We start from the raw sequence: 25486 nt of genomic DNA on the forward strand, positions 1-25486 counted from the left end.
ATAACTGTCAAGCTACATGTTGGACATGCATATTTTAAAGAACTTGGTCCTGGGATGTGACTCAGAGGCAGAGCATATGCCTAAAATTGCCCAATAAGGGACCTGGGAGATGTAGCTCAGTGGTAGAGCACCTGCCTAGGATCCCCAAGTGAGGTGCTGGGGGTGTGGCTTAATGGTAGACCACCTGCCTAGAATATTTGAGACCCTGGGTTCCATACAAACAAACAAAATATGAAATATATTACAGTGTGAATTCTAGCCTGCTCACTAGCGTACAAGAACCATAGGAGTCAATCCAGGCCCACTCCCAACATACCTTAGAAGACAGCCTATAAGCCAGAGCAGATCAGGTGGCCCATAGATACCTCTTATTTTAGGACATGCCCTGAAGAGACTGAATCCATAGTGGATTTCAGAATGGATCAGCTCAATCCTATAACATTAGGTCACTTCATGGGCATCAAAAAACAAAGTCTACCCGTTTTTCCTAAATGTGCCTGCTGTGGGGCAAGATGTGTGCCCTGTAAGCCACTCCCTCAGTGATGCTGGCTTGATTCTGACTATCACAGGCTGGTGGCTCTTAGTAGCTGTGAGGTACCTACCTGGAAGCTTGAAGCCATCTAATACTGCTACTGTTACCTCTCTTGCTTTGCAGTACTAAGTTGGTCACCCTCTAATGGTGTCGACCATAGGTCATATGCCTTATACATGCTGTAACTAACTTGGGCTCTGCCTGAAGTGGTTTTATGAGGCTCTCTTGTTGCTGGATAGGAGCTGCTGTGGCCCTAAGAATATTAGGAATCTTGCCATTGTTATGTTATCATGCCTCCTCAGAGTTATATTGATCAGTCAGGCCTTCCTGAGCAGGCATGGCAAGAAAAACATCTGCTTCTCTGTGGGTCGTATGTCCTCATGAGTCCCAAGTGAAAATGTCGATGAAATGAGCACACTGAGACAGCCTCACAGAATGACTGGAACTGTACAGCAATTTCTGGGAGAGCTGCATGTCTCACCTTCCCCAGGATAGAATAAGACAAGAGGAACATTGCAGTTGAGGCTGGAGAGACAGCTCAGTCTGTAAAGTTCTTGCCATGCAGCATGGAGTTCGATTCCTAAAACCCATGTAAAAAATGCCAAGCATTGAGCCAGACAGTGGTAGCTCACACCTTAATCCCAGCACTCAGGAGGTAGAGGCAGGCGGATCTCTGTTAGTTCGAGGCCAGCCTGGTCTACAGAGTGAGTCCTAGGGTGGTTATATAGAGAAACCCTGTCTCGGAAATCAAAAACAAACAAAAATGCCAAGCATGGTAGCATATTTTTAATCCTTGTGTGAGGAAGGCAGGGACAGCAGGAGCCTTGAAGTTCACTAGCCAGCTAGCAACCTAGCTGAAGTCCAGGCCAGTTAAAGAACTGTCTTAAAAATACAGGGTGAGAGCCAGAAAAATAGCTCATGGATAAAGGCACTTGCTGTCAAACCTAATGACCTAAGTTCAATCCCTGAAACCCACAGAGTAGAATAGAAAACCTACTCTTACAAGTTATCTTCTGGCTGACGCGCGCGCGCGCACACACACATACACACACACCTAGATAAATAAATGTAAAAGAAAAAAATTTAAATGAAGGTAGACTATGCCTAAGGAATGACACCGAAATTGTCCTCTGGCTGCCACATGTGCACATATACACACACAAGTTGCTACTGAGTTTCAGTGAAGTCTGCCAGTGACTTACAGTCTAGAATCAGGCCCAACCATCCTCTTGTTCCCCTATGTCACTTTTTTTTTAAAGATTTATTTATTATATATACAACTTTCTGCCTCCATTTATACCCACACACCAGAGGAGGGCACCAGATCTCTTTACAGATGGTTTGGAGCCACCATGTGGGTGCTGGGAATTGAACTCAGGACCTCTGGAAGAGCAGCCAGTGCTCTTAACCACTGAGCCATCTCTCCAGCCCCCCCCCATGTCACATTTATGTCCCCTGTGTGCAATGTATTGTCCAAAACAGAACACAGGAAAAAGAAACATCCACTGGGAACAATTGTAATCATTCATTCATAAAAAAATGAAAATTTAGCTGCTGATTTGAGAACAGCCCAAAGCCCATATGTTCATTGGTTATTGAAATGTGGAAGGATTCCTACACTTGAGTCATCCCCTTCTTCACAGACTTGTCACAAGTCCAAGGAAGCAGGCCGATTACTCCTGCTACCCACTCCCAGTTAGAAAGCATCCTTCCATGTAAACACTGAGAATAGCAAAAGAAAAAAAAAATCTCCTTTCAAACCACCAAGTTGTAAGATCACAGTTTGGAAGTGACAAACACTGGAGCCTCCTGCTTGGCATCACTAACCAGCTTCCCATTCCTACTGGAAAGTTAGTTGGCTTATATCACATGCAGCTAGAGCAGTACCCTGCTGGCCTACAGCACTTCCAAGTGCTACATAGGACCAATTATTACCCTGAAAAACTTCCAAGAAAGCCTGTAGCCCATCACCTGGGCTTAGCAATCAGAAGTAGTCCCCCTTGGTGGCTCTTAAGGCTTGTGGAGAAAGTTATCTGCCTTCCTACAAGACCCTGGATGTAGTTGTGGTCACAGAGTGGTCAGCGTCAAGCTGCATCAGGCAACAGAGATGACCCCTGGTCAAGATCCAGATGCATTCCCAACTTAACCTTGGATCCTGGCGTGTTTATTTAAACACTCAACCACTGACACACTCCTAGCTCCTCACTGGGGAATTCTAGGCAAATGCTCTAGCACTGAGCTATAACCTTAACCTGGAAAATTTAAGTTAAAATGGGGTGGGGGGTATCCCCTAAACTAAATTTGGCCACACAGTCAACCATGTTTATAGTTATAGTGCCACATCATTTTCTCTGGATGTTCCCTATAGTGTTTTCAGTTCATAGCTGAAGACATTACCACAGATAACATAAGTCAGCCTCCATAGTCTCTAGCCACAGTGTGGAATTGGCACATTCTGCTTAGCATCCTATATCCCAGATATTGTGTTAGACCAAATGGTGGCTTTTCTAATCCCAATCTCCACTTCCACTCAGTAGCTTTTGTTCATTCAAGCTCTTCCCATCAGTCCATATAGGTCATAATAGATTCTGATATATAACTTTAGTGGTGACACATACCTTTAATCCCAGCTCTTGAAGGCAGAAGCAAGTGGGTCTCTGTGAATTTGAGGCCAGCCTGGTCTACAAATTGAGTTCCAGGACAGCCAGAGCAGTTACATAGAGAGACCCTGTCTCAAAAAACAAAACAACAACAACAAAAATGGCAGCCCTCTCTCCACCATGCAGAGGAATGGCTTTAATGAGGAAGCAAACCCACTTTGTATGTATATGTGCATGCATGTTGTACACATGGAGATCAGAAATCAATGTGGATTGTCTTCCTCAAACTCTTTCTTGGTTTTTGGGACAATATCTTTCAGTGACCCCGGAGCATACCGTTAGGGCTAGACTGACTGACCATTGAGTTGCAGGGGTTTTCCTGCCTTCCCCTCCCCAGTCCAGGGATTATAGGCACACACAGCCATGCCCAACTTTTTATAATGAGTTCTGGGGATCTAACTCAGTTCTTCATGCTTGCACAAGGTAAGCCATCTTTTCCAGCTTGCAAGCACTTCTTCTAAGTCTGTGACACAGTGCAGGCTTGGGAGCTCTTGCAGCCTCCATAGCCACCTGCCCTGTAGTCATCCCAGAGCAGGCTGTTTATCCTGCCTGAGAGAAGACAGGGCTGCAGGGAAGGTCTGGTCTTCTGAGCCCCATTAAGAAAGGCAGCTGAGACTGCAGAAGCAGTAAAGCCAGTGAGCCTTTCAAACCCAAAACTTCCAGACCCCTTTTCCCTCCTGCTGTGACGCAGGGGTCAAGTGCCTGTTCTCTCAGTAAGACCCTTGCCTTGCTAATCATAACAAGACACCCAGTTGGCCTCTGGTTAGAAGTTGCCTGTGAGAGTTGAGCAGCTGCCGCCACTCCACCTTCTGATTTGTGCTTAGGAATTTCACTGCCTCTAATAGACTGCAGGTGTCACCCTCAGTTCACCTGGCTCCTGGAAGTTTTTCTTTTCTTTCTTTCTTTTCTCATGAGGCTACTGCAACTCCCTATGTAGCCCAGGCTGACCTAAAACTTCTGATCCTCCTGCCTCAGCCTCCCAAGTGCTAGAATTACAAGTGTGTATGGAAGCTTTTCCGAAAGCATAGTCATTTGTCAATACAGGTAGAATGCAAGTGTATTCTAATTCCCTTGCCAATGAAACTGTTAGAAGACAAGTGAAAGAAATGTTTCAGTACTGAAGTTCTAGGTCCGAGGGGGAACACCTACCTAGAATCCCCCAGTAAGAGACAGGGGGTGTAGCTTAGTAATAGACTACTCACCTTCCATGTACAAAGCCCTAGGTTCCTTCTCCAGCCTATAAAAACTAAAGAAAAATGTTTCTACAAAGTGTTGCTGTAGGCCAGGCCTCCACAGTCCAGACTATGGGCCACTGAACCATGTGTCTAGCTCAGGTTCTGGGCACCTGCTTGCCCCTGTCTGTCAGTGACCATCTCTCACATCTGCTTTCCAGGTCAGCGCTTATTTGGGGAGACCATCCTGGGGCTCACCCAGGGCTCTGTCTCCGACCTCCTTGCCCGCCCAAAGCCCTGGCATAAGCTCAGTCTGAAAGGACGAGAGCCCTTTGTCCGCATGCAACTATGGCTGAACGACCCCAACAACGTGGAGAAGCTGATGGACATGAAGCGGATGGAGAAAAAAGGTACCTGCCCACCTTCTGCCACCCAGGCACCATCATTCCCACACATCCTTCCTGGAAGTCTTTCCACAGAGATGGAGGGACATGGGTCCCTCATCCTGATCAGGACTCTGTAAAGCAGGGCACCTTAGTTTAGGCGAGTACAGCCAATGAGTAGCTCAAAGGACAGGGGAGACTTGTCCCTCTTTGGGGCCAAGAGTCTATAAATAAAGATCTTGTGACCCTTGAGCACATCACAGTCTGTGGTAATGGCTCATTTGCTGGCTGCCTTTTAGCTCACTTACTACATCTGTTACATCATCTTCTGTGTGTGTACCTCAGGCTAAAGGCTTGTGAAGATGGTGAAGAGCTCATTAAGATATGTATATTGATGGGCTGGGATTGTAACTAGTTTATAGAATGCTTACTTGGCATGTAGAAGGCCTGGGTTCAACCTCCAGTACTGGGGGTTTCTTGTATTTACAAGAAAGAAAGTACTTGAACCAGACATGATAGTACATACCTGTAAAGAGGAGGCTGGGGCTAGCCTGGGTGGTAGAGTACTCTCTTAGCATGTAGAAAGCCCTGGGTTCTGTCCCTGACCCTGGAAAGCTGGGAGAAGAGCTGCCATTGCTGGTACCATTATGTCAATGGTCTGCCACACTGGGACCTCAGGATGCCTCTATTAGCAGTGTGCTCTCCACCCATCAAGGGCCACTTCAACTGGAATGTGGCCCATCCTAAGGTGTGATTCAGGCCATAGCCTCCAGGGTAGCTCCATGCAACACCACATACTTGGAAAGCCTAATGACTTCCCAATTTTTTAATTTACTGTATTAAATTTCTTGCAAAAAAACACAGAGAATACTATGAAGAAACAATAGACAAGCCAGGAATAGGGCATGGGAGGCTGAAACAGGAGCATAGGCTATAGCCCAGTTCTTAGCATGCACACAGCCCTGGGTTTCATCACCAACATTCTGGAAATAAAGACAGGAGGATCAGGAGTTTAAGGTCATCTTTGCTACACAGTAAGCCTGAGGAAATCTTATCGAGAAGGGAAGAGGATATCAGAACTACTCTACAGAGTGAGTAGACCAGACTGAGCAACTTAGTGAGACCCTAGCTCAAGAATAAGAAAACAAGCAAAAGAAGCTAGTAAACAGTGCTGCTGAGTTCCAACAGTTTCCAGTACTTACCCAGATAATATTAAATGCCCCACTCCTGTCAAAGCCAAGACCAGCCACCGCAGGTATGATACCAGGCCACCTTGAACCCTGTCCCTTCAGACATTTACAAGAGGCTCTTTTATAGCCTCTTCCCCTTCCCCACCCCAGATTAGATACTCCAGGCTTTCCATGCCTCCAGCTTCCTCCACGTGGGCTCTGGTGCCATCTTGTGTCACAAAAGTGATACTGTCTTCATGGAGCCCACACCTTGGGGCATCCAAGGTCCCTAGAATGGCTATTAAGCCATTTACTGGAGCTACTAGATAGGGAAGCCTTCACTAACCTTCTCAGGCAACTGGGCACCTGACCTGTCAGTAACACAGCAGGTGCTACTGCTTGGTCCTCCCCTTGGTGCCTGTGATGACTGTCACTTCCTGAGTATCTAGGACAGTGGTTCTCAATTTTACAAATGCTGCAACCCTTAAATACAGTTCCTCATGCTGTAGTGACCCCTCCAGCATAAAATTATTTTTGTTGCTACTTCATACCTGTAATTTTGCTACTGTTACGAACCATAATGTAAATATCTGTGTTTTCTGATGGTCTTAGGTGACCCCTGTGAAAGGGTCATTCCACCCCCAGAGGAGTTGTGACCCACAGGTTGAGAACTGTTAATCTAGAGGTTGGCTCTCCTCACCTCACCACCCCCCTCTTCCCTTCTCCATCTCTTTCTCATATATATGACAGTCTCTTGTAGCCAAAAGTGACCTTGAACTCCTGATCATAATATCCCCCCCCCCAATTTATTAGGTAGCCCAGGCTAGGCTATCCTGGATTCCTAGTGGTCCTGCCTCAGCTTTTGGAGTGCTGGGATTAGAGATACCCACCACCACATCTGGCTTATGCAATGCTGGGAATAGAATCCTCTACTGATCCCCATCCATAGCCCCCAGGATGTACCTTCCCAATAGTTTCCTGGTGATAAAATAGTAGGTAGAGTTCACTAACTACCTAGCATAAAGCTCTCTTCTTGCAACCAAGGACGATGCAAATACCAACCTCTCCAGAGAACAAGAGTTAGAAACAGAAGAAGCAGGCAGTTATGCAAAAAGTGGGAATGATTAACTTGTATTCTGTTAAAATGTCAGGTATGGAGACATATATCTATAATCCCAGCATTCTATTAACTGAGTCAGAAGGACCATGAATTCCAGACCACCCTAGGCTACAAATGATAACCAGGACTAGATATTGAGAGAAATGGAGATGGCTCAGTCAATAAAGTGCTTCATTGCAAGCAAGAGTACCTGAGTTTCAGCCCTGGAACACACTTTATTTAAAAAATAAAAATAAAGTGGGGTATGTTGTCACGCCTGCTTTTAATCCCAACAGGAAGGCAGAGGCAGATGGATCTCTGCAGTTCAAGGCCAGCCTGGTCTACATAGCAACACAGTAAATTCCAAGACAACCAGTATATAGAAAGACCTTGTCCTTTAAAAAAAAAATGACAGGCATGTACTTGTGATCCCAACACAAGGGAGTCAGAAAGACAAGTGGATCCTAGGGGCTCCTTGGCAAACCATCCTAACTTATTCAATGAGTGCCAGACCCATGAGAGACTCTGTCTCAAAACTAAAAGAAAGGGAGGGCTGAAGAAGCAGCTCGGTGCCTGAGAGCACTTGCTGCTCTTAAAAAGGACCTCATTCGGTTCCCAGCAACCTTATGGCTGATACCTGTAACCCAGGACCCATGGAATTTGACGTCACTAGCACTGCACATGCTACATACTGTCCCACCCTGTCTCACCCACACATGCACATAATTTAAAAAGGGATTAGGGTGGATGACACCTGAGGAACATTGCTGGAGGTTGTCCTCTGGCCTCCACATGTGTTATGTATACATGTGCATACACACACACATGGCAGGAATGGGGAGATGAGTAGTGTGACCAATTCCTTGCTAAAGCAATCACAGTGGTTTGTGGCTCCAAGCACTGTCTGCTATAACAGAGGCACACAATAGAGCCCACACAGCATCCCAGGACCTCAATTCCACCACTGCGCTTCCCCCGTATACCTACATGTTCATTCAGGGTACACCTTAAGCAATATCTCTTCCTCCGGATCCATCGCCATCCTGCCTTCATATATGAAAAACTCCTGTCTGCACCATCTGTCAATCACTTTACATTTTCATAAGCCAATGGCTTTTGACCATGCCCTTGTCCTGTGTCAGCCAGGAAATGTCCCACATGGATGATCTTTCTTTTCAGTCCAGCACCCAGGTATCAAGTTCTTAGAACTCCTCCTCAACTTTGGGCTGACTTTGTTACCAAACCAAATTCTTCCACCTTCCAGATCCTAAACTCAGACTCCTGATTCCCCAGCCATCTTATATCCTGCCTTTATTTCTCTTCTTGCTCCACTTACCCAGGATGGGTCCCCTGGATTTCTGGCATCCCCTTCTACTTCTCTGGTTATGGTCCTCTTCTCGCCAAGTATCTTCCACTCCTCCAACCCTGAGTACTCCTGCTAGCGCTGCGCTCCAGGCACACTCCTCTGTCCCCCGTAGGCTGTTAAGTGCCTCTGGACTACCTCTAACAGACTGCTGCCTTTAACTTCTGTGGGGTCCTCAGTGTTACTCCACAGGCCTGATGGCCCTCCCCATAGCCTCCTATAGAAAGACATCAGTGGTACTACCATTATCCCATGACCCGATCGCTGTTTCCAACTGTCCTTCCAATTCCAGGTTCAGGATCCTGCCTCAGTCTAGCCATCTGGGTTCCTCCCCAATGCTTTCTCCATAGCCTCTCTCCCCCACTTAGAATTTGTTCCTTATCTTTGTGAGGAACAGTTTGGGACCGAACTCAGAGCCAGTGTGCTGCAGTAAGTTTATTTTCTACCATAGAGCCACACTCATGTCACTTACTCACTAAAAAGTCACTCCTAGCCCTGCACTTACCCTCTAGAAGTCACGTCTTTGCTTTTCATTTCTTCTTTCCTCCTTTCTTTCTTTCCCTCCTCTCCTCCCTCCCTCCCTCCCTTCCTTGTTTTTAAGACTAGGTCTTACTGTGTAACCCCTCATGAACCTGAACTGACAAAAATTCTTCCGCCTCAGTCTCCCCAGAGCAATTGCCTATTTTTGTAGTTCAGCCTCCCAACACAGATAGCAACTTCACTGGCCACCCTTGCTTCCTTCCTTCCCGCCCAATACCACGTATCCTCTTGTGTTCTATGGGTTTTATTTTCCCCCATATTTACCAAGTACAAAGTCCAGTCTAGTCCTTCCTAACATTCCTCCCTGTGGTGCTAGATGCTGTTGTCAGTTTGTCCCCTCAAGGTTCTTGAGCCCTTTCTATAGGACCAATAGCCTCTAACTGTCCCTCTGGGCCCTTTTTGGCTTCTCCTTGGAAATCTCCTGTGGTGATGTGCTGATGTGCTGGTGTTGTAAGGAGGAGGAGCGGGCTGCATTCCCAGCGCCCAGCTAGCTTAACCCCTGAAATAACCACATGGAAATTGTATTAATTAAATTGCTGCCTGGCCATTAGTTCTAGCCTCTTATTAACTAACTCTCACATCTTGATTAACCCATTTCCATTAATGTGTATCGCCACTTGACTATGGCTTACCAGCATGAGTCTAACCAGGGTTCGTCTTGGGCAGGAGAATCATGGCATCTGCCACACTTCCCTTCTTCCCAGCATTCTGTTCTGTCTACTCCGCCCACCTAAGGGCTGCCCTATCAAAAGGCCAAGGCAGTTTTCTTTATTCGATCAATGAAAGCAACACATAGAAAGAAGACACTCCTACACCATGCTGGGGTCTGTTAGGGTTCCATTTTGATATTACCTTTATCTCAGTCATTGGCTTCCATTATTATTGTCTTCCTTCCCCTTTCTTCCTTTTCTCTCTGTCTTTCTTTTCCTTTCTTTCTTTCTTTTCCCTACTCTTTTTCTCTTGTCAGGGTCTTACATAGTCCAGGCCAAAGATGACTTGAACACCTACCTAATTCTCCTGCCTCCACTTGTCAAGTGCTAGGATTATAAGCATTCACCACCTCAGTTTAGATTTCCATTTTCTTTTTGTGTTTGTTTTGTTTTTTCAAACTTTATTTGTTTGTTTATTATATGTACAGTGTTAGTCTGCATGTATGCCTGCTTGCCGGAAGAGGGCACCAGATCTCATTATAGATGGTTGTGAGCTACCATGTGGTTTGAACTCAGGACCTCTGGAAGAGCAGCAAGTGCTCATAACCTCTGAGCCATCTCCCCAGGCAGTTACAGTCTTCTACTGTCTTCTATGCCAGAGCCTATATTTTCTAGATAAACCAACATCATGCTTCAAGATGACCTTGGAATATTCTCTCTTGGAAAGTCTCTCAGCCCTTTCCAAGCTTTGTCCAGTGACCTCCATTAGTGCCCCTCTCAGGTACCCCAAGTGTCCCTGCCACCAGTGTATTCATCAAGCTGGATCTTTCCGCAGCCCTTAACTGTCAGGTTGGCCAGAGATAACTGGGACCTCACATGACATCAGAGTGAGCCTCAGTATCTGCTGAGGACAGACAGTATGGTTCCACTGCAGGGCGTTATTAGAGGTGGTGTTAGATTTAGTTTTGAGTGCTAGGGCTCAAACCCAGGATATCATATATGCTAAACAATCACTCTACCCCTGAGCTATACCCCAGCTATTTTGTTTTTGTCTTTTTTTCACACTACATCTCAGTATGTGGCCCAGACTGGCTTCAAACTCATGATCCTCCTGCCTCAGCTTCCTCACTGTTGGGACTGCATATGTTGTCCCACCATACTCAGCCTACAGGTTTTTCAGCATCCTGCTCTGTTCCCAGAGCTGAGGCTTTGAACTGGTTTCCAAGCTATCCCTAAGTTCACCTGCTCACTCTCTCTCCCTACAGCCTACATGAAGCGGCGACACAGCTCTGTCAGTGACAGCCAGCCCTGTGAGCCCCCCTCTGTGGGCATTGACTACAGTCAAGGCGCTAGCCCTCAGCCACAACACCAGCTGAAGAAACCTCGAGTGGTGCTGGCGCCCGAGGAGAAAGAAGCGCTGAAGCGAGCATATCAGCAGAAGCCATATCCGTCACCAAAAACAATCGAGGAGCTTGCCACACAACTCAACCTGAAGACCAGCACCGTCATCAACTGGTTCCATAATTACAGGTAGAGCCCTATCAAGAGCTCCAAAGCCTAGACCATGAGAACACACCCAACAGAGCACAGTGTGGCCCTTGGTTCTGGAGGCAGACCCAAGGCCAAAACATTGTACAATGTGAACAGCTGGGTAAAGAGGCTACAGTTCCTCTGGGAACTGAGGAAACTTTATTATTGTGCATGTGCGTGCATTTGTGCATGCTTGTGTTGACTGAAGGTTAGAGGACAACTCTCAGGTTTCAGTTCTCTCCACCCGCCTTATGGGCTTCTGGAGTGGAACTCAGTTTGTCAGATGTCTGTGCAGAGTGCCTCTATCTGTTGCTATCTCTATTTCTATATGCCTACCATCTTGCCAGTGGTAGCATCATCACTTTAGACAGTGTCTTACTACATAGCCTTGTTTGGCCTAGAATTTGCTACATAGGCCAGGATGGCCTCAAACCCAAGAACTGAAATCAAGAGCCTGTACCACCACATCCAGCCCTAAGGGTCTTTTTTTAAAAGCTAGGAATTGGTAGGGTGTCTCAGCAGGTAAAGATGCCTACCACCAAGCTGACTACCTAAACTTGATCCTTGGCCCACACACAGAAGGAAAGAACTGACTCTTGCAAGCCATCCAGACTTTCACACATGGCATGTGGCTTTGCCACACGTACCTCAAACACACATACAAAGAGAAAATAAACCATGAACAGATAATTGAGAATTGGCCTAGGTTCCGGTGTGACTTGGCAATAGAGCTCTTGTCTAAAATCCAGTGAGGAGCTGGGGGTGTGGCACAGTGGTACAGCCCTTGCCTAGCATGGACAAGACCTTGTTTAAATTCCCTATCCCTCCCAAACATTCTTTTCTGTACAGCTTTTCTAGAAATTAACTCTGAGGTTGCAGTGGTGTAGCTGCTGAGTAGAAGGCCCTGCATTCTGTCACTTACACTCAAGAAAATAAGCTAAAATTTAGAAGATAATGCCAGGCATGGTGCTGCACACCTTTAACCCCAGTATCTAGAAAAACAGAAGGATGGAAAGTTTGAGTCTAGTCTGGGATACAGAGTTAAGACCCTATCTCCAAAAGTAAATAGATAAGTGTATGTCCTCCAACCAGTACTCAAGCTCCAGATCACTAGTTGTATTTTACCAAGAAAAGTCCTATACACCTTCTAAGGAGGCTGGTGTATAAGGTCAGAGATCCTGTACTACCCTTTTGCCACATCCAGCCCATTCACCTCTGCCTTCTCTCACTCCAAAGGTCCTGTAAGAACTTGCATGGTGGTACACACTTGTAAACCTAGCACTCGGGAGGCCGAGGTAGTAGTTCTAGCACAACCTGGCCTACATACTAAAGCCTTGTCTGAGAAAGAAGCTTGAGAGCAAACAAACTCAAAAGCCCACACTTATTTATCTTAGTTGTGTAGCTAGTAATTGGCAAAGACATACTTGCATGCAATTTATAAGATTTAGCATAGCTACCCACTTAACCTGTCATCTCCTGACTGGGCAGAACAGAACTGGGTGCTCACCCCACTGGTATCCTTGATGTCACAAGGCTTGAAAACTGATTATGAGCAGAGCCACCTTCCCATCACAGCACCAGGGACTGGGCCTCCAGTTTCCAAGTTCCCGAAGCTACCCTAGGAAAGCTGTTATGCCTGGATCTTCCTGGGGACCTATCAGAACCTCACAGCTCTAAGGTCTTCAGGACGGGGACTGTAGAGATGCTCAGCAGTAGAGCACTGGCTGCTCCTCCAGAGGACCCAGGTTCAGATCCCAGCACCCACATGGTGGCTCATAGCCATCTGTGACTCCAGTTCCTGGGATCTAACACTCTCTTCTGGCCTCCATGGGCACCAGGCATGCATGTGGTACACGTACATACATGCAGGTAACACGCCCAAACAAAATAAGGAAATGTAATTTAAAAAGCTGGGCTGGAGAGATAGCTCAGTGATTAAGAGCATTGCCTGCTCTTCCAAAGGTCCTGAGTTCAATTCCCAGCAACCACGTGGTGGCTCACAACCATCTGAAAGAGGTCTGGCGCCCTCTTCTGGCCTTCAGGCATACAGACAGAATATTGTATACTAAATAAATAAATAAATAAATAAATAAATAAATAAATAAATAAATAAATAAATAAATAGCTGGGCAAAGTGGCCTTTAATACTGGGGAGGCAGAGGTAAGTGGAGTTCTATGAGTTCAAGACCAATCTGGTCTACATAGTAAGTTACAGGACAGCCAGAGCTGTGTAGAGAGACCCAGTCTCAATAAATAAACAAATGAATGAATGAACTTTTAGGATGAGGTTCTGATTTTCACTCTAGAAAAAACATTTAACTATGGACCAGGTAAACAACTGCCCCAAGGTTCTCATATGTTGAGCCAAACCGCATCCCCTCAATAAAGCCTAGGACAGGTCTATAACCTCAGCTATTCAGGAAGCTAATGAAAGAAGGTTTACAGTTTAAGGCCAGCCTGGGCTACAGAGTAAGTTCAATGGAAACTTGGAAAGACCGTGTCTTAAAATTTAAAAGTCCGTAGGGTAGTAGTGGCGCATGCCTTTAATCCCAGCCCTCAGGAGACAGAGGCAAGCAGATCTCTGAGAGTTCGAGGCCATCCTAGTCTACAGAGCGAGTTCCAGGACAACTAGAACTGTTACACAGAGAAACTTAGTTAAGCCAGGCATGGTGGCCTTTGGGAGGCAGGGGCCAGCAGATCTCTGAGTTTGAGGCTATCCTGGTCTACATAGTGACTTCCAGAACAGCCAGAGCTATATAGTGAGACCCTATCTCAAAGAAAAACTAAATATATATATATATACATATATATATATATGTATGTATGTATGTATACACACTTGGTTCAGGGATTAGAGAGATATAGATTAGCAGTTAAGAGCACTTGCTGCTCTTCCAGAGGACATTGGTTTGATTCCCAGCACCCCTATAGCGGTTCACAACTGTCTGTAACTCCAGTTTCAGGAGAGCCAACACACTCTTCCGATCTCCAACGGCACCAGGCCCACATGTGGTACACACAGATATATACAGGCAAAATACCCATTCACATTTTTTTAGGCTTGATATAATAAAAGCATATATTTAGTCTCCTTCCTTCTTAATCAACTGACTTCCCCACTGAGTCTGCTCCCTTCAGAGAAGGGAATCAGTTGAAAATACACCATTGGGTAGAGGCCTGACAGAAGTCTCTGGCTCAGAGCTGAAGTTACAAGATTCCCACCTTGGGTTACATCCAATAAATGGCTTTCCAACGAAGTTTCATTTATTTAGTCAGTGAATATGATCACATGCCAGGAACATGCTTGCTGCAACACAGTAGAAGCAGCTTGTTAATGGACCATCAGAATAAGATGGAGCTGGAAGAAATGGGCCAGCCAGTAACTACACCATGGAATTCCAGTCCTCTGGAGGCTGGAACAGGAGGATCCTCTGTTCAAGGCCAGACTAAGTGAGCCAAAATCAAGACTATCCTGACCCAGTTTCAAAAATTAAAATAGGGCTGGGAATGTAGCTCAGTTGATGGAGTGCTTCCCTCACATGCTCAGACCCCTGACTTCTTTCCCCAGAGCCATGTAAACCATGAAAGGTGGTGCACACTTGGAACCCCAGCCCTAGGGAAATGCAGGCTGCTGGACTGGAAACTCAAGGTCACTCGTGACTAATTAACAAATCCAAGGCTAGTCTGGGATAAGGGATCTTATCTCAAAAAAATTAAGTATGTGGTAGAGAGAAGGTGATGTGCACAGAAGTAAAGCCGGGCCTGTGCACAGGAACCTCACAGGGCCTTCGCTTGTGTCTTGCAGGTCTCGAATCCGCAGAGAACTGTTCATTGAGGAGATTCAAGCCGGAAGCCAGGGCCAGGCCGGTGCCAGCGACTCACCTTCGGCCCGAAGTGGCCGCGTCGCACCCAGCTCAGAAGGTGACAGCTGTGATGGTGTGGAGGCGGCTGATGTCGAGGAGCCAGGTGGCACCACAGTAGCCACCAAGTCTCAGGGAGGGCCAGCAGAGGTGGCCGCAGCCCCGGCCGATCAGGAAGAGGCAACGCAGCCTGCTGAGAAGGCGAAGGCGCGGCCACTATCCTCGGCGACCCCAGGACAGGATGACGGTGAAGACGCGGGCCGGCCTAGGCCACCGCCCGAAGGCCTCGCCGACACTCCGGCGCCTGTGCCAAACCTCGCCGCACCCGCGGCCGGAGAGGACGCCGCTACCTCAGTCACTGCGACGGCCACCGAGGCCCCTGGGGCGGCTAGGGCGGGCCCTGCAGAGAGGAGTTCTGCATTGCCAAGCACCAGCGCGCCCGCCAACGCGCCTGCACGAAGGCCTAGCTCACTGCAGAGCCTCTTCGGCCTGCCTGAGGCGGCGGGTGCCCGGGACAACCCGGTCCGCAAAAAGAAGGCCGCAAACTTGAACAGTATCATCCACCGCCTGGAGAAGGCTGCCAGCCGGGAGGAGCCCATTGAATGGGAGTTCTGAGGGCGCCGGGCCTCTGGGCCTGATCAGCAGGGCCTCGCCGGGCCTAGCCAGGCCTACTTGCGCCTAGCAGGTCCCCGCCAGGCCTAGTCAGCACTGGCTAGTAGTGGGCTGGGGCAGGCGGGTGCGTGGAGGGCGGTGCTGACCCGAGGCCTGGACGTGTTGCGCACTTCCGCCCTGCGGGCCACAGGGCAAAATCGCCATAGGCCAAGGTGCATATAGAAAACAAAGGAGCATTAAGCCCAATCTATGTCGTGTTTTCAAGGAAGAAAACGGAAATGTGTAGTCGAGCTTTTTTGTACCCTGAAGTGTTTTTTTTTTTAATTGCCCTAAGTGATTTCCACAGGTTCTGGAATAACTCTATACAGCTTTTGCCTTGTGCCCTCCTCTTTCGTGTGGGCTTTAAAAAAAAAAAATCAAACCCACATATTAAAAGGGGGCTTTTTATCTGCCATCTAATGGCTTCAGAGCGATAATACACTATTATCTTCTTAAACCAGGAAGGGGGGATTTTTCAGAAAAATTAAAAAAGAAAGTTTTTGTAGCTGTTCAGTTGCCACTAAGAGATTGCACAGTCAAACCGACTCTAAACACACTAGTTTGGATTCCTAAATATTTTCAAGAAAAGAATCTTCTTGTTTGAAACTTTGAATTAAAATAAAACACATTTACTCCACATATTTTTTAACAAAAAGAAAAAAAAAGAAAAGTCACATCAGGAAAAATATCTGATTTTGTGGTAGCTGACGTAGTGTTTTCTTGTACGTAAATAGAATCCTGACATGTAGTGCACATTGATCCATAGCTTTAACTGACTCTGGGCTTTTGCTGGCCAGAGTTTGTTTAATACACTCCATTCTAGGCCAAATCAGGACAAAAAGAAAGATCCGAATCTAGGTATTTTATAATCTGCTTTTTAACCTCTAACCGCAGAGCACGCTGATCAGACCTCATATCTCGGAGGTTTAGGAGACAAGTTAGAACTGTAGCATGTACCGGTTCATTTTGTTTATGGTGTCTGCATCTGTGTTGGCACATTTGCTCATGTGCAAACGTCAGAAGGAAGGAAAATGTAGGCCCGCAAGGTCACAGCAGTTAGTCCCTCCGTGTGCAGGCAACTGTCTGTTCATCTTTCGTTGGCACAGAAGGCACCTCACCTCACGCCACTTTCCAGGGCACCTGACAGACTGAGCCTCCAGGAGAAGATGCTCCTGGGCTTGGGCAGGGCTGACGCATCCATGCGCTCGCTCTCTCTTCTTTCTCTTCTCCCCGTCCCCTTCCCACCACAAGCACTGATAACCCTATCTACTCGTGGGAAGCTTCCTTCCCTGCAGAAGAGAGAACGCAGCAGTCTGGGCTCTATTTCCATCCCTATAGAAACGGCCCAAACTCACCAAAATGGTGACACTTCAATTCCAGACCAGACCATTGGCCCTTCATTCTTTTCTCCTCTCACAAGTTTTGTTTTGTTTTGTTCTGTTTTTTAATGCACAGTTTAGGGCAGTCTAAGTACAAATCAAAAGTCTAACTTGTCTCTTGATTCCTCCCATTGTCTATGTGTATATGCGTGAGTATAGAGGTGGATGAGAGTGTGCGTGCGTGTGTGTGTGTGTGTGTGTGTGTGTGTGTGCAATTTTATACGTCTGTGTATTTTCTTAAGTACCTGTGCACACATAGAGTGCATTACTGCCACCTTTTTCAATAAGCTGGTTTATCAGTCATGGCTTCTACAGGTTTTGCTAATTTAGACTCCTTATTGCCATACCTTTAAACTAACAATAGATGATTTCGGTATATATATATATTTTTTTTTGCTTATTTATAGGTGCTGTATTTTATTATCTGATTGTTAGGAAGGGATGAAAGGGGCAAATATTCTTTAGAGGGATAGACTGCCGGCAGTATTGGGTATAATTTACAAGATGTAGCTGTCATACTGTATATTACTGATTGAAAACTTTTTGACCGTATTGTGTATCATTGAAACTTTTGTCTTAGGTCAACATCTTTGGATGACATTTTAATGGTGCATTCATTATTTCTTAAGTTTAATTAATTAATAGTACTTTTTTTTATTTTGGAGGGTGGGAGGGAGTTCTAATTTTAAAAGTATCTCCCGCTATTACACCTCAGTGTGCTTGTTATTCTTAGCTTGTAGGCTTTGACTGTCAGATGTGAAACCACATTTCTTGCATGATGTTTGGAGCTTATATATTTTCATTCACAGTCTTTCAACCTGCAGCTGCAAGCCCTTAGTTGGAGTTTTCACAAACTATAAGAGTCACGACACTAAAAACAATGCCTTTTCATGAATGAGAAGTTTCCAGGAGGCTCTAGGAGGCTGGGAGATAGACCCCTTTGTTCTGTCTTTGTATGGTCTTCTGCACTTGAGATCTGGTTCAGTGAGAAGAAAATTCACAGTGAAGGGACAGAAGGAGAAAACTGAGTCACACCAGGCTCTGTGCAGGGATATTGAGTGAGGAAGAGCTCATTCACACCAGGGACCCATTAGGGACATGGAGCAGTGTCACTGGTGGGATCATGGTACCCCCTCCACAAAACCCTTGAGGGAATCTGTCATCATGGGTGATGGACCTTAAACTGCTCATTTTCACTAGGATGAGAAGCAGAGTTAGCAGGACTGAAGAGGGTAGGGTGTTCGCTTTAAAGGCGTGACTGTTACTTAACCAGTGTTAGATCTTGAGGAAATGGAAGTCAAATTCTGTTCCATCCTGGAGGCCACACAGTAGCAGTCTAAGACAGCCTTTGGCTCTTCCAAGCAAGTTAGTCATTTTTGTTTCTTTAACTAGGTTCTTACTGATTTCCATTCTGTCTCTTGTGCCAGACCTCCATCTGGGTGCTCGATACAATCACTTGGTTAGGTTTTTGCTTGAGTTCTGTATTTGTATTTTCTCTTATTTATTATTATTATTATTTTAATTGAGATCCCAACTTGATGGGGTTTGGGGTTAAGCTAGCACTGTCTGTAGTCTTTCTGAGAATTGCTAGTAGACAACACAGAAACCTGCGGGGGTTACATCTCCCTCCTCATCAGATCCTCCTTCCCTTCCCAGTTTGAGTCCAAGGGTTCATCTTTCATCTTGAAAAGCAATATTCAAGTGCCTTGAACAGCGCTCCCTCGCTCCCTCGTGTGATGACTTTCCGCTGACTGGAGATCCAAGCAGTAGCTCCTGCAGGCAGCCAACCACCCTCTTTACACTCTCTCAGCTTACAAAGCTGAGTGTGCTTCTCCCCCAGGGGAGAATGGTTCCATATAAACACTAACACTTCATCACAAGCCACTGCTCATTCTAAATGCCTTTCTCTTTAATTAGAGGCAGCAATCCTAACTAGCTATCATGCCATTATCCAGCTGGCTAAGTGGGAGCCCACCATAAAATCAGTGTTCACATCAGGCCCCTTGATGCCTCTTTATTCATGTCCAAGACCCCTTGTGGCATCCGAAGTAGTAGGCATGTAGGTTTCTTAGACTCCTGCCCACTTACTTCCACTCTGACCTGGCTCCCAGTCACCTCTTCCCTGAAACTTTAGTCAGTGGAGATGTCTGATCTCTGTCTACTAGACCTCTCTCTTATAAAAAAAAAAAAAAGGCACTTAGTTGAAGTTGACTATTTTCTTAGCTAGCCACCTGAAAAATATCACAAGTGGCTTATGACTGTATCCTGGGTTGGAATCAGTGCAGACTCTCTGGGATGAAGTATTAGAACTCCAGCCACACCACTCTGAAAATGAGGCGAAAGAGGACAGCTGTCATCCTCCTTGGGACAGATCTTCTCTTTGCAAAACTCAGGTGTCTCCCAGTTACGCTTTCCTCTAGTCAGTGTCTCTCTCTTCCCCCTATTTAAAGCCACATCTGGTAGATGGCCCAGAATACAGCAGGGCTATGTGCTAGTATTCCTCTGGGCTCTTGTGTCCTAGAGTCTCTGCCCATTGCTACCCACATAACTCATCTGCCTCCGTAGCCAGAGCCAAGTTCAGTTGTGGAGCTCATGAGCAAGTCCAGCAAGTCCAGCAGGAAGCATTGTATCCAATGCCAAGGGGCACTCTCTAGGCATTGCCTAAGCACTGGGGAGCTGGAGTGCTGATGACCTGCACCACAGGTGCCTCCCTGCCACAGAAGACTAGATAGCTTTGTTTTCCATAGTGGTGTTTTCTTACAAAGGAGGCCTCAATGGACCCTGAGCATCCTGTGCAATGGTTTGCTCCCCATCACAGGCTTGTGCTGCTGCTGGTACCTGTAATCATTCCAGGTCAGCCCCCTGAGGCTGTCAGCCATCCTTGTTAGAGAAGATGGGCTAGAGCAAGGGAGTTGAAGGCTCTTTGGTTATGTTACTCCTGTCCCTTCTTCATTGTCTTCCCTCATCTGTCCTCTTCTACCTCACCACTTGACATCACTCAGAACTGTGAGGCAAGTAGCCTGGGAAGAGGGGGGATCAGGGGCTGCAAGCTTGACAGATCATCTCAGCTTGGCAGGTGGGCTTTTTGCCTCCTTCCGTCAGCGCGTCCTGGAGTGGTGTCTGAAGTCTGCTAAGCGCAGGGATTTTTCTCTTGGCTTTCAGCTGTTCTTGGAACTCCAGCAGCTGTTGGGTCTGTAGACAGGGGTGGTCTCTAGCCTCAGAAATTCTTGTCTTTCTCTCTGCCTTCCTTCCCACACAGCTGTCAAACTCCATCACAGCCATTCCTTTGGCCAGAGGTTATCCCCAGAGGACATAAGCACACATCTGTAGGAACTGGGACTATCCACATCTCTTGTATCTAGCCCTGCAACCTTGCCAGGAACTCTACAAACACAAGTATCTCCAGGACAGGAAAGGCCATTGGACTTTCTCCCCTATCATGCATACCTGGTCTTTACTTCCCAAAAGAGCATGCTAGTTTTTGTTCCATGTGGGTGAAAACCAGCTCCCAGGACAGCTGGTGGATCTGAGTTATACCTGCTCTAGTGGCCAAAGTGCCCTAGTAGGACATAGGGAACTTAGTTTTGTCGTCCCCATCGAATTCACCTGGCATGGCTGCCGCTGCAGTTTCTCTAAGGCTTTACTGATTCAGGGGAAGGCTTTGTGGCCACTATGGCAATGCTTGTCCCAGGTGGCCTGAGACTCTTTAACTGGCTTGATTCCAGCTCCCAGAGGTCCTGTATGCCAGATTGACCAGTAAAATTGCATGCTAAGAGAATGGACTAATTTGAGAAAATTTCGTTCTCATTACTTCTGCCAGTGCATTATAGATGGAAACTAACCAGAAAGTGAGGGTAGGGACAAGCTCCTCAGCAAAGATACAACCCAAGACCTCAGGCTCAACCAGTGCCAGAACGGAGTTCAGGAACAACAAAGAAAAGCCAGGATTCCCCAGTGTTCCACTTGAGGACCTGCTTCTTCGCCCCCATGCCCACCCCTACCCCATTCCTGCCACCTCCCCTCCAAAGATCCCATGGCCACACCTTCAGTGGCATATTGAGTTTTCATTTTTGGACAAAGTGACATTTAGCTTTAACAAGACATTTCCAAAGCTCCTGGTCTCCTTTGAAATGCTGACTTGAAAAGTTCAGCATTGTTGCCAAGAATGAGGGGGAGGGGGCTAATGAGAGAAAGACATTAGATTATGCATGAATGTGCATGCCCCATCCCTCAGTTATTCAAATTTCAAATGCCTTTGAGTTGCTTTTTGTAGATGGGTTTAGTTTGCTCATGTTAAATAGAGTCTGTTACTGTAATTTTGTAGTGTTCTGGCTTTAATTTCTACCACAAATATGCTATGTACTAAGCTTTCTGTGATCAGAAAGGAAAGGTGCCTTAAATCCCAATACCACTCCTCTATCCCTATGGAAAATATATCAGAAGCACAGTGCCAGGAAGTGTTTGGGACTTCCGTTGGCAAAATAGGACACCATTCAGCAAGACACATCCAAGTGGCACGGGGCTGCTTTAGTTTGATATTTTTTTTCTCAACCCATAATTATCTTTTGTTTATTGTTTGTTTTATTTTATTTTTTGTAGTTTGCTTTAAACAGGAAGCACTTAATAGATGGCTCTGTGTCAAAGCTCTGTGCAATGGAAGTCATGTTGTTGCTTTTGTTTGGGGGGGTTATTTTGTTTTCTTTTTGAAAAAGATAGCGTTATTGCACACCAAATGAACTCCTAAGTAAGCTTTAGAACCAGGATCGATTCAGGTCGTGGATGAGTATGTTCACTGTAGTTCTGTGTGTTCATGAACCGACGGGCAAGCTGGCCTACCTTGGCCACTGAGGCTCAGCCCCTGAGCCCTGGGTCGTGGCTGCCTGGGTTCCAGCAGCTGGGGAACCTTCCAGAATGCCTGACCCCACAGTCGACCCTTGAAGCACTTAACCCTCTCTTTGTGGAGATAGACCGACTGCTACTGATCTGTCAGCGTACTCGAGGGTTATTATAAAAGGATGTTTCTTTAAGAAGAAAAAAATATTTCTATCTATTCTCTTCTAATTTATTATTAGGTTAATCATTTAAGTACTTATCAGGAGTGTGTTGTCATTTTGTGTTGTTGTTGCGAATGCTTTTGCTGTCACTCCAGTGGTTACTGTCCCTTACTCCCCACCTCTTTTCTCCCCACCCCAGAGTCTGAAAAGGTCTGGGGAACTGAGGTGGGAGGTATGAGGGACAGAAGGGAGTCCTCCAGCACAATCAGACACCTGTCTCCCTGGTAGCCACTCAAAAACTGGCGGTCTCTACTTATATAACTGTTCAACTGAGAGTTGATGAACAAAGTTACCATGTCAGGCAGCACTGGGCGGGAGAATTGCTTCCAGAGGCGCTATAATGCAGTGAGAAAAACAGAAAAGCCAAGTTCAAGTTCCCCCAAAGCCTCCTAGAGCCTCTGTTAAGACTTCTGGGTTCATGAAGGTTCAGCGAGCCTGGATCAGGGAAGAGGCCGGCGGTCTGGCCAAGGCTGTCGCCCTGAACTGGAAAGTGATTTCTCAGTGGTCCCCACGGGTTGCCACATCTTTGGTTTTCATTGTCAGCTGTCTTTCCTTGCATTCAAAGTTAGTTAAAAGGCATCTTTCAAGGCAACAGGTATTTCCTAGCCCTGGATGTGGCTGGAGGGTACATACCTAGTTCATGGGTTGAAAGAACCCTTTACCCTCCCATGTCATGAAAAATGGAGGAAGGATTTTCTGTGGCTGGAAATACAGGCAGCAAGAAACCCCCATTGCTTGCTCAGCAGAGGGTGGGGTATGTGGTTACCTTCACGGGAGGGGGCAAACTTTAAAAGGAGACTCACCCCAGGGAGAGGCTAGGGGCCTGCTCACACCCTAGGTAGGGCCGGGTACCTGCCTTTACAAACCCAAACAGTCCACTGAGGTCAAGTCCACGTTTTTTTCTGTGCTATATTTTTCCCATTCTCCGAAATTGTGGGGAGAGGAGTCCCACTCATCTCTTTGGGGGTAAAAGTTCTCCAATAAAATTGTCCCAGTTCCCCAAGGGTGGTTTTTTTTCTTGATTAGTCTATGTATTTCTCTCTCTTCGTCTCCCTAGTTCTCTCCCCCCACACACCCCGCAAAATAGATGTCTCCCCACCCTCTGAGACTGCCCCTGCCTCAGAAAAATGCCGGACATTTTAGAAACATGAGAATGCATTTGACAAAAAACCTTCAAGCATTTCGAGACTAGCTTGTTATAAGCTGACAGTGGGGAGGAATCAGCTTTGTGGTTTTCCCTGAGTCCCTTCCCACAGAACAAGAAACCTAGCTCTTTGCGTTTGTGCAATAACTACTTGCTAGGAGAGCGGGTAGCACCACCCTCCTCTAGACTACTAACACACAGCACAAGACACAAGTCAGCCCTTCCTCAGTCCCATCATGTGTTACATTTTAGCAGTATTTACTTTTTCTTTCTGTCAGGCACTAAGTCTTAGGTGTTTATACAGCTTGTGTGTTAATACAATCACAGATTTTTTTTTAATTTTAATCCTTACCAAGACCTAATTGACCAAAAAGAAGCGAGAGGAAGAAAAAAATTGTAAAAGATGTGTGTGTCTCTCTCTCTTTTTTTGTACAAGTAGTTTTGAGAAGCCTTGTGTTGCTGTGACCATCTCCTATCATCTTAATTTTTCTTGCGATTTGTTTTCTACATTTAATAAGAGTTGGTTCCGGCTGGCGTGGGGGTGGGGGAGGCACCCGTCGGCCCCTCAGCGTCGTCCTTCTTGTCTTTGGTTAGCCATACGAAATGTTTGTTCTCTGCACTGTCCAACGGTCCCTATTATGATACGGAGAAGCAATATCACCGAAGCTCACACCATGTATTATTATTCACTAGCACCCTAGGTGTGATAATTGAAGTAAATATCTTTTATACAAACACAAGTGCGTGTGGGCTGTTTTTATTGAAGATTTCTCCGGCCTGAAGAATGGCAACAGACTCTTAGACATGGGTCCAGTGGAGTCCCCGAGAATCGCCATTCACTTCCTGCGTAGCCTGTTGTCACATGGTTCCCAGGCAATGCAGGCCGAAGCCTAGGATGTAGTAGATTTGGGTGCTGGAAGGTTCCTATACCCAGTGAGAGTACCCAGAAGGCCTTTCGGCCTGCTTGTGTTACTCCCTGCCCTGTATCTTTGAACCACCTTGTCTGGCATCCACCTCCTTTCTTGTCTGTCCCTATAAGGGGACACTGTGAGCTGTCCTGCAGGCATGTTATGAGGACCACTGGCCTCTGCTGCTGCTGTGTGTGGCCCTCACCTCCGAGTACTGTCAAGGGTGACAAGGACAGAGATAGAGTTGTCACCCTTATTAGCCTAAGGAATTGTTATCTTTAGGGACCTCAACTCAGGTAAAACCAGATCCTTGGCTTCCCTGCAGAAAAGAATTCAGGATAAGATAGTAGGAGCAGAACTGAGGTTTATTAAATGATTGTTTTTATTTGTATTTAATATGTATATATGTATGTGGTATATGGGTGTCACCTGTGGAAGTCAGGGGACAACTTAATGGGGTCATCTCTCTCCTTCCACCCATGGGTCAAACTTTGATCAACAGGCTTGGTGGCAAACACCTTTACCCACTGAGCCGTCTTGCTGGTCCCAACATTGTCAATTCAGATTTTAAACACAAATGTTAAGAGAAAAAGAGGTGCTTGGGAAGGCAGCAAACGTGGGGTGGGCTCCTTCAAGAGTGTCACTCTGTCTAGCTTTATAATAGTCAAATAGGGGAAGCTAGTGAGTGCTGAAGGGATCATCTTTCAGGGTTGCTAAGGGATTTGAATGACATCACAGGGTGTTTCTTGTGGGGCACCCGATGATGTTAAAACGGACAAGGTGAACTCTGTCGGGAGGTAGGATATCTTTAGTCAAAGTTGCTTATCAGTCCTGTTTAAAAGAGTGAAATCTTCTCCAAAGATCATAGACATTCAGGCCTTAGGCCTGCAGTTTTAACATAAAAGGCTTACACACAAAAGGAATATTTCCATACTGGCAGCCTTCTCAGCAAATGGTAATTGTTAAAAAAAAAAAAAAAAAAAAAAAAAAAAAAAAAAACAGACTTGCCCACCAGCTCCCAGATCATGACATGGAAACTATGAATGCCCAACCTTATGTTATGCTTGTTCCACCAGCTCTTATAACTTAATTTAACCTGTTTCTCTTCATCGATGTTTTGCCTCAGTTTTTTACCTTTCTTTCCTTCTGTATTTCCAACTGCGTTTCTGGCTGCCTGGCTGCCTGCCTGGCCGCAGGTCTCCCTCTCTTTCTCCCTCATTTTCTCTGGAGCCTAGATTTCTCCTCCTACTTATTCTCTCTGCCCTCCAGCCCCACCTATCCCTCTCCTGCCTAGCTATTGGCCATTCAGCTTTTTATTAGCTCAGTCACACATCTTTACATAGTTAAACAAATGCAGCATGAACAAATGTAACACACCTTTACATAAAGTAA

At 46.2% G+C, this 25486-nt stretch overlaps 1 protein-coding gene across 6 annotated transcripts in view; it reads left to right on the forward strand.

Moving 5' to 3' along the window:
- The window catches only part of Cux1 (cut like homeobox 1), a 324514-nt gene that overhangs the window by 282805 nt on the left and 16223 nt on the right, over positions 1–25486 (forward strand). For 4 of the 6 annotated variants that reach the window (XM_075976432.1, XM_075976450.1, XM_075976441.1 and 1 more), the window contains 3 exons: positions 4586–4774; positions 10834–11098; positions 14904–23926. The exons of the other annotated variants lie outside the window; for them this stretch is intronic. In XM_075976432.1, coding sequence (XP_075832547.1) covers positions 4586–4774; positions 10834–11098; positions 14904–15573 — 1124 coding nt within the window. In that variant the 3' untranslated portion in view covers positions 15574–23926. Of the gene's footprint in view, positions 1–4585; positions 4775–10833; positions 11099–14903; positions 23927–25486 lie in introns of those variants that run through there. 6 annotated transcript variants of the gene reach the window in all.

The sequence above is a fragment of the Microtus pennsylvanicus genome, chromosome 1 (genome assembly GCF_037038515.1).
Source record: "Microtus pennsylvanicus isolate mMicPen1 chromosome 1, mMicPen1.hap1, whole genome shotgun sequence".
Classification (NCBI taxonomy): Eukaryota; Metazoa; Chordata; class Mammalia; order Rodentia; family Cricetidae; genus Microtus; species Microtus pennsylvanicus.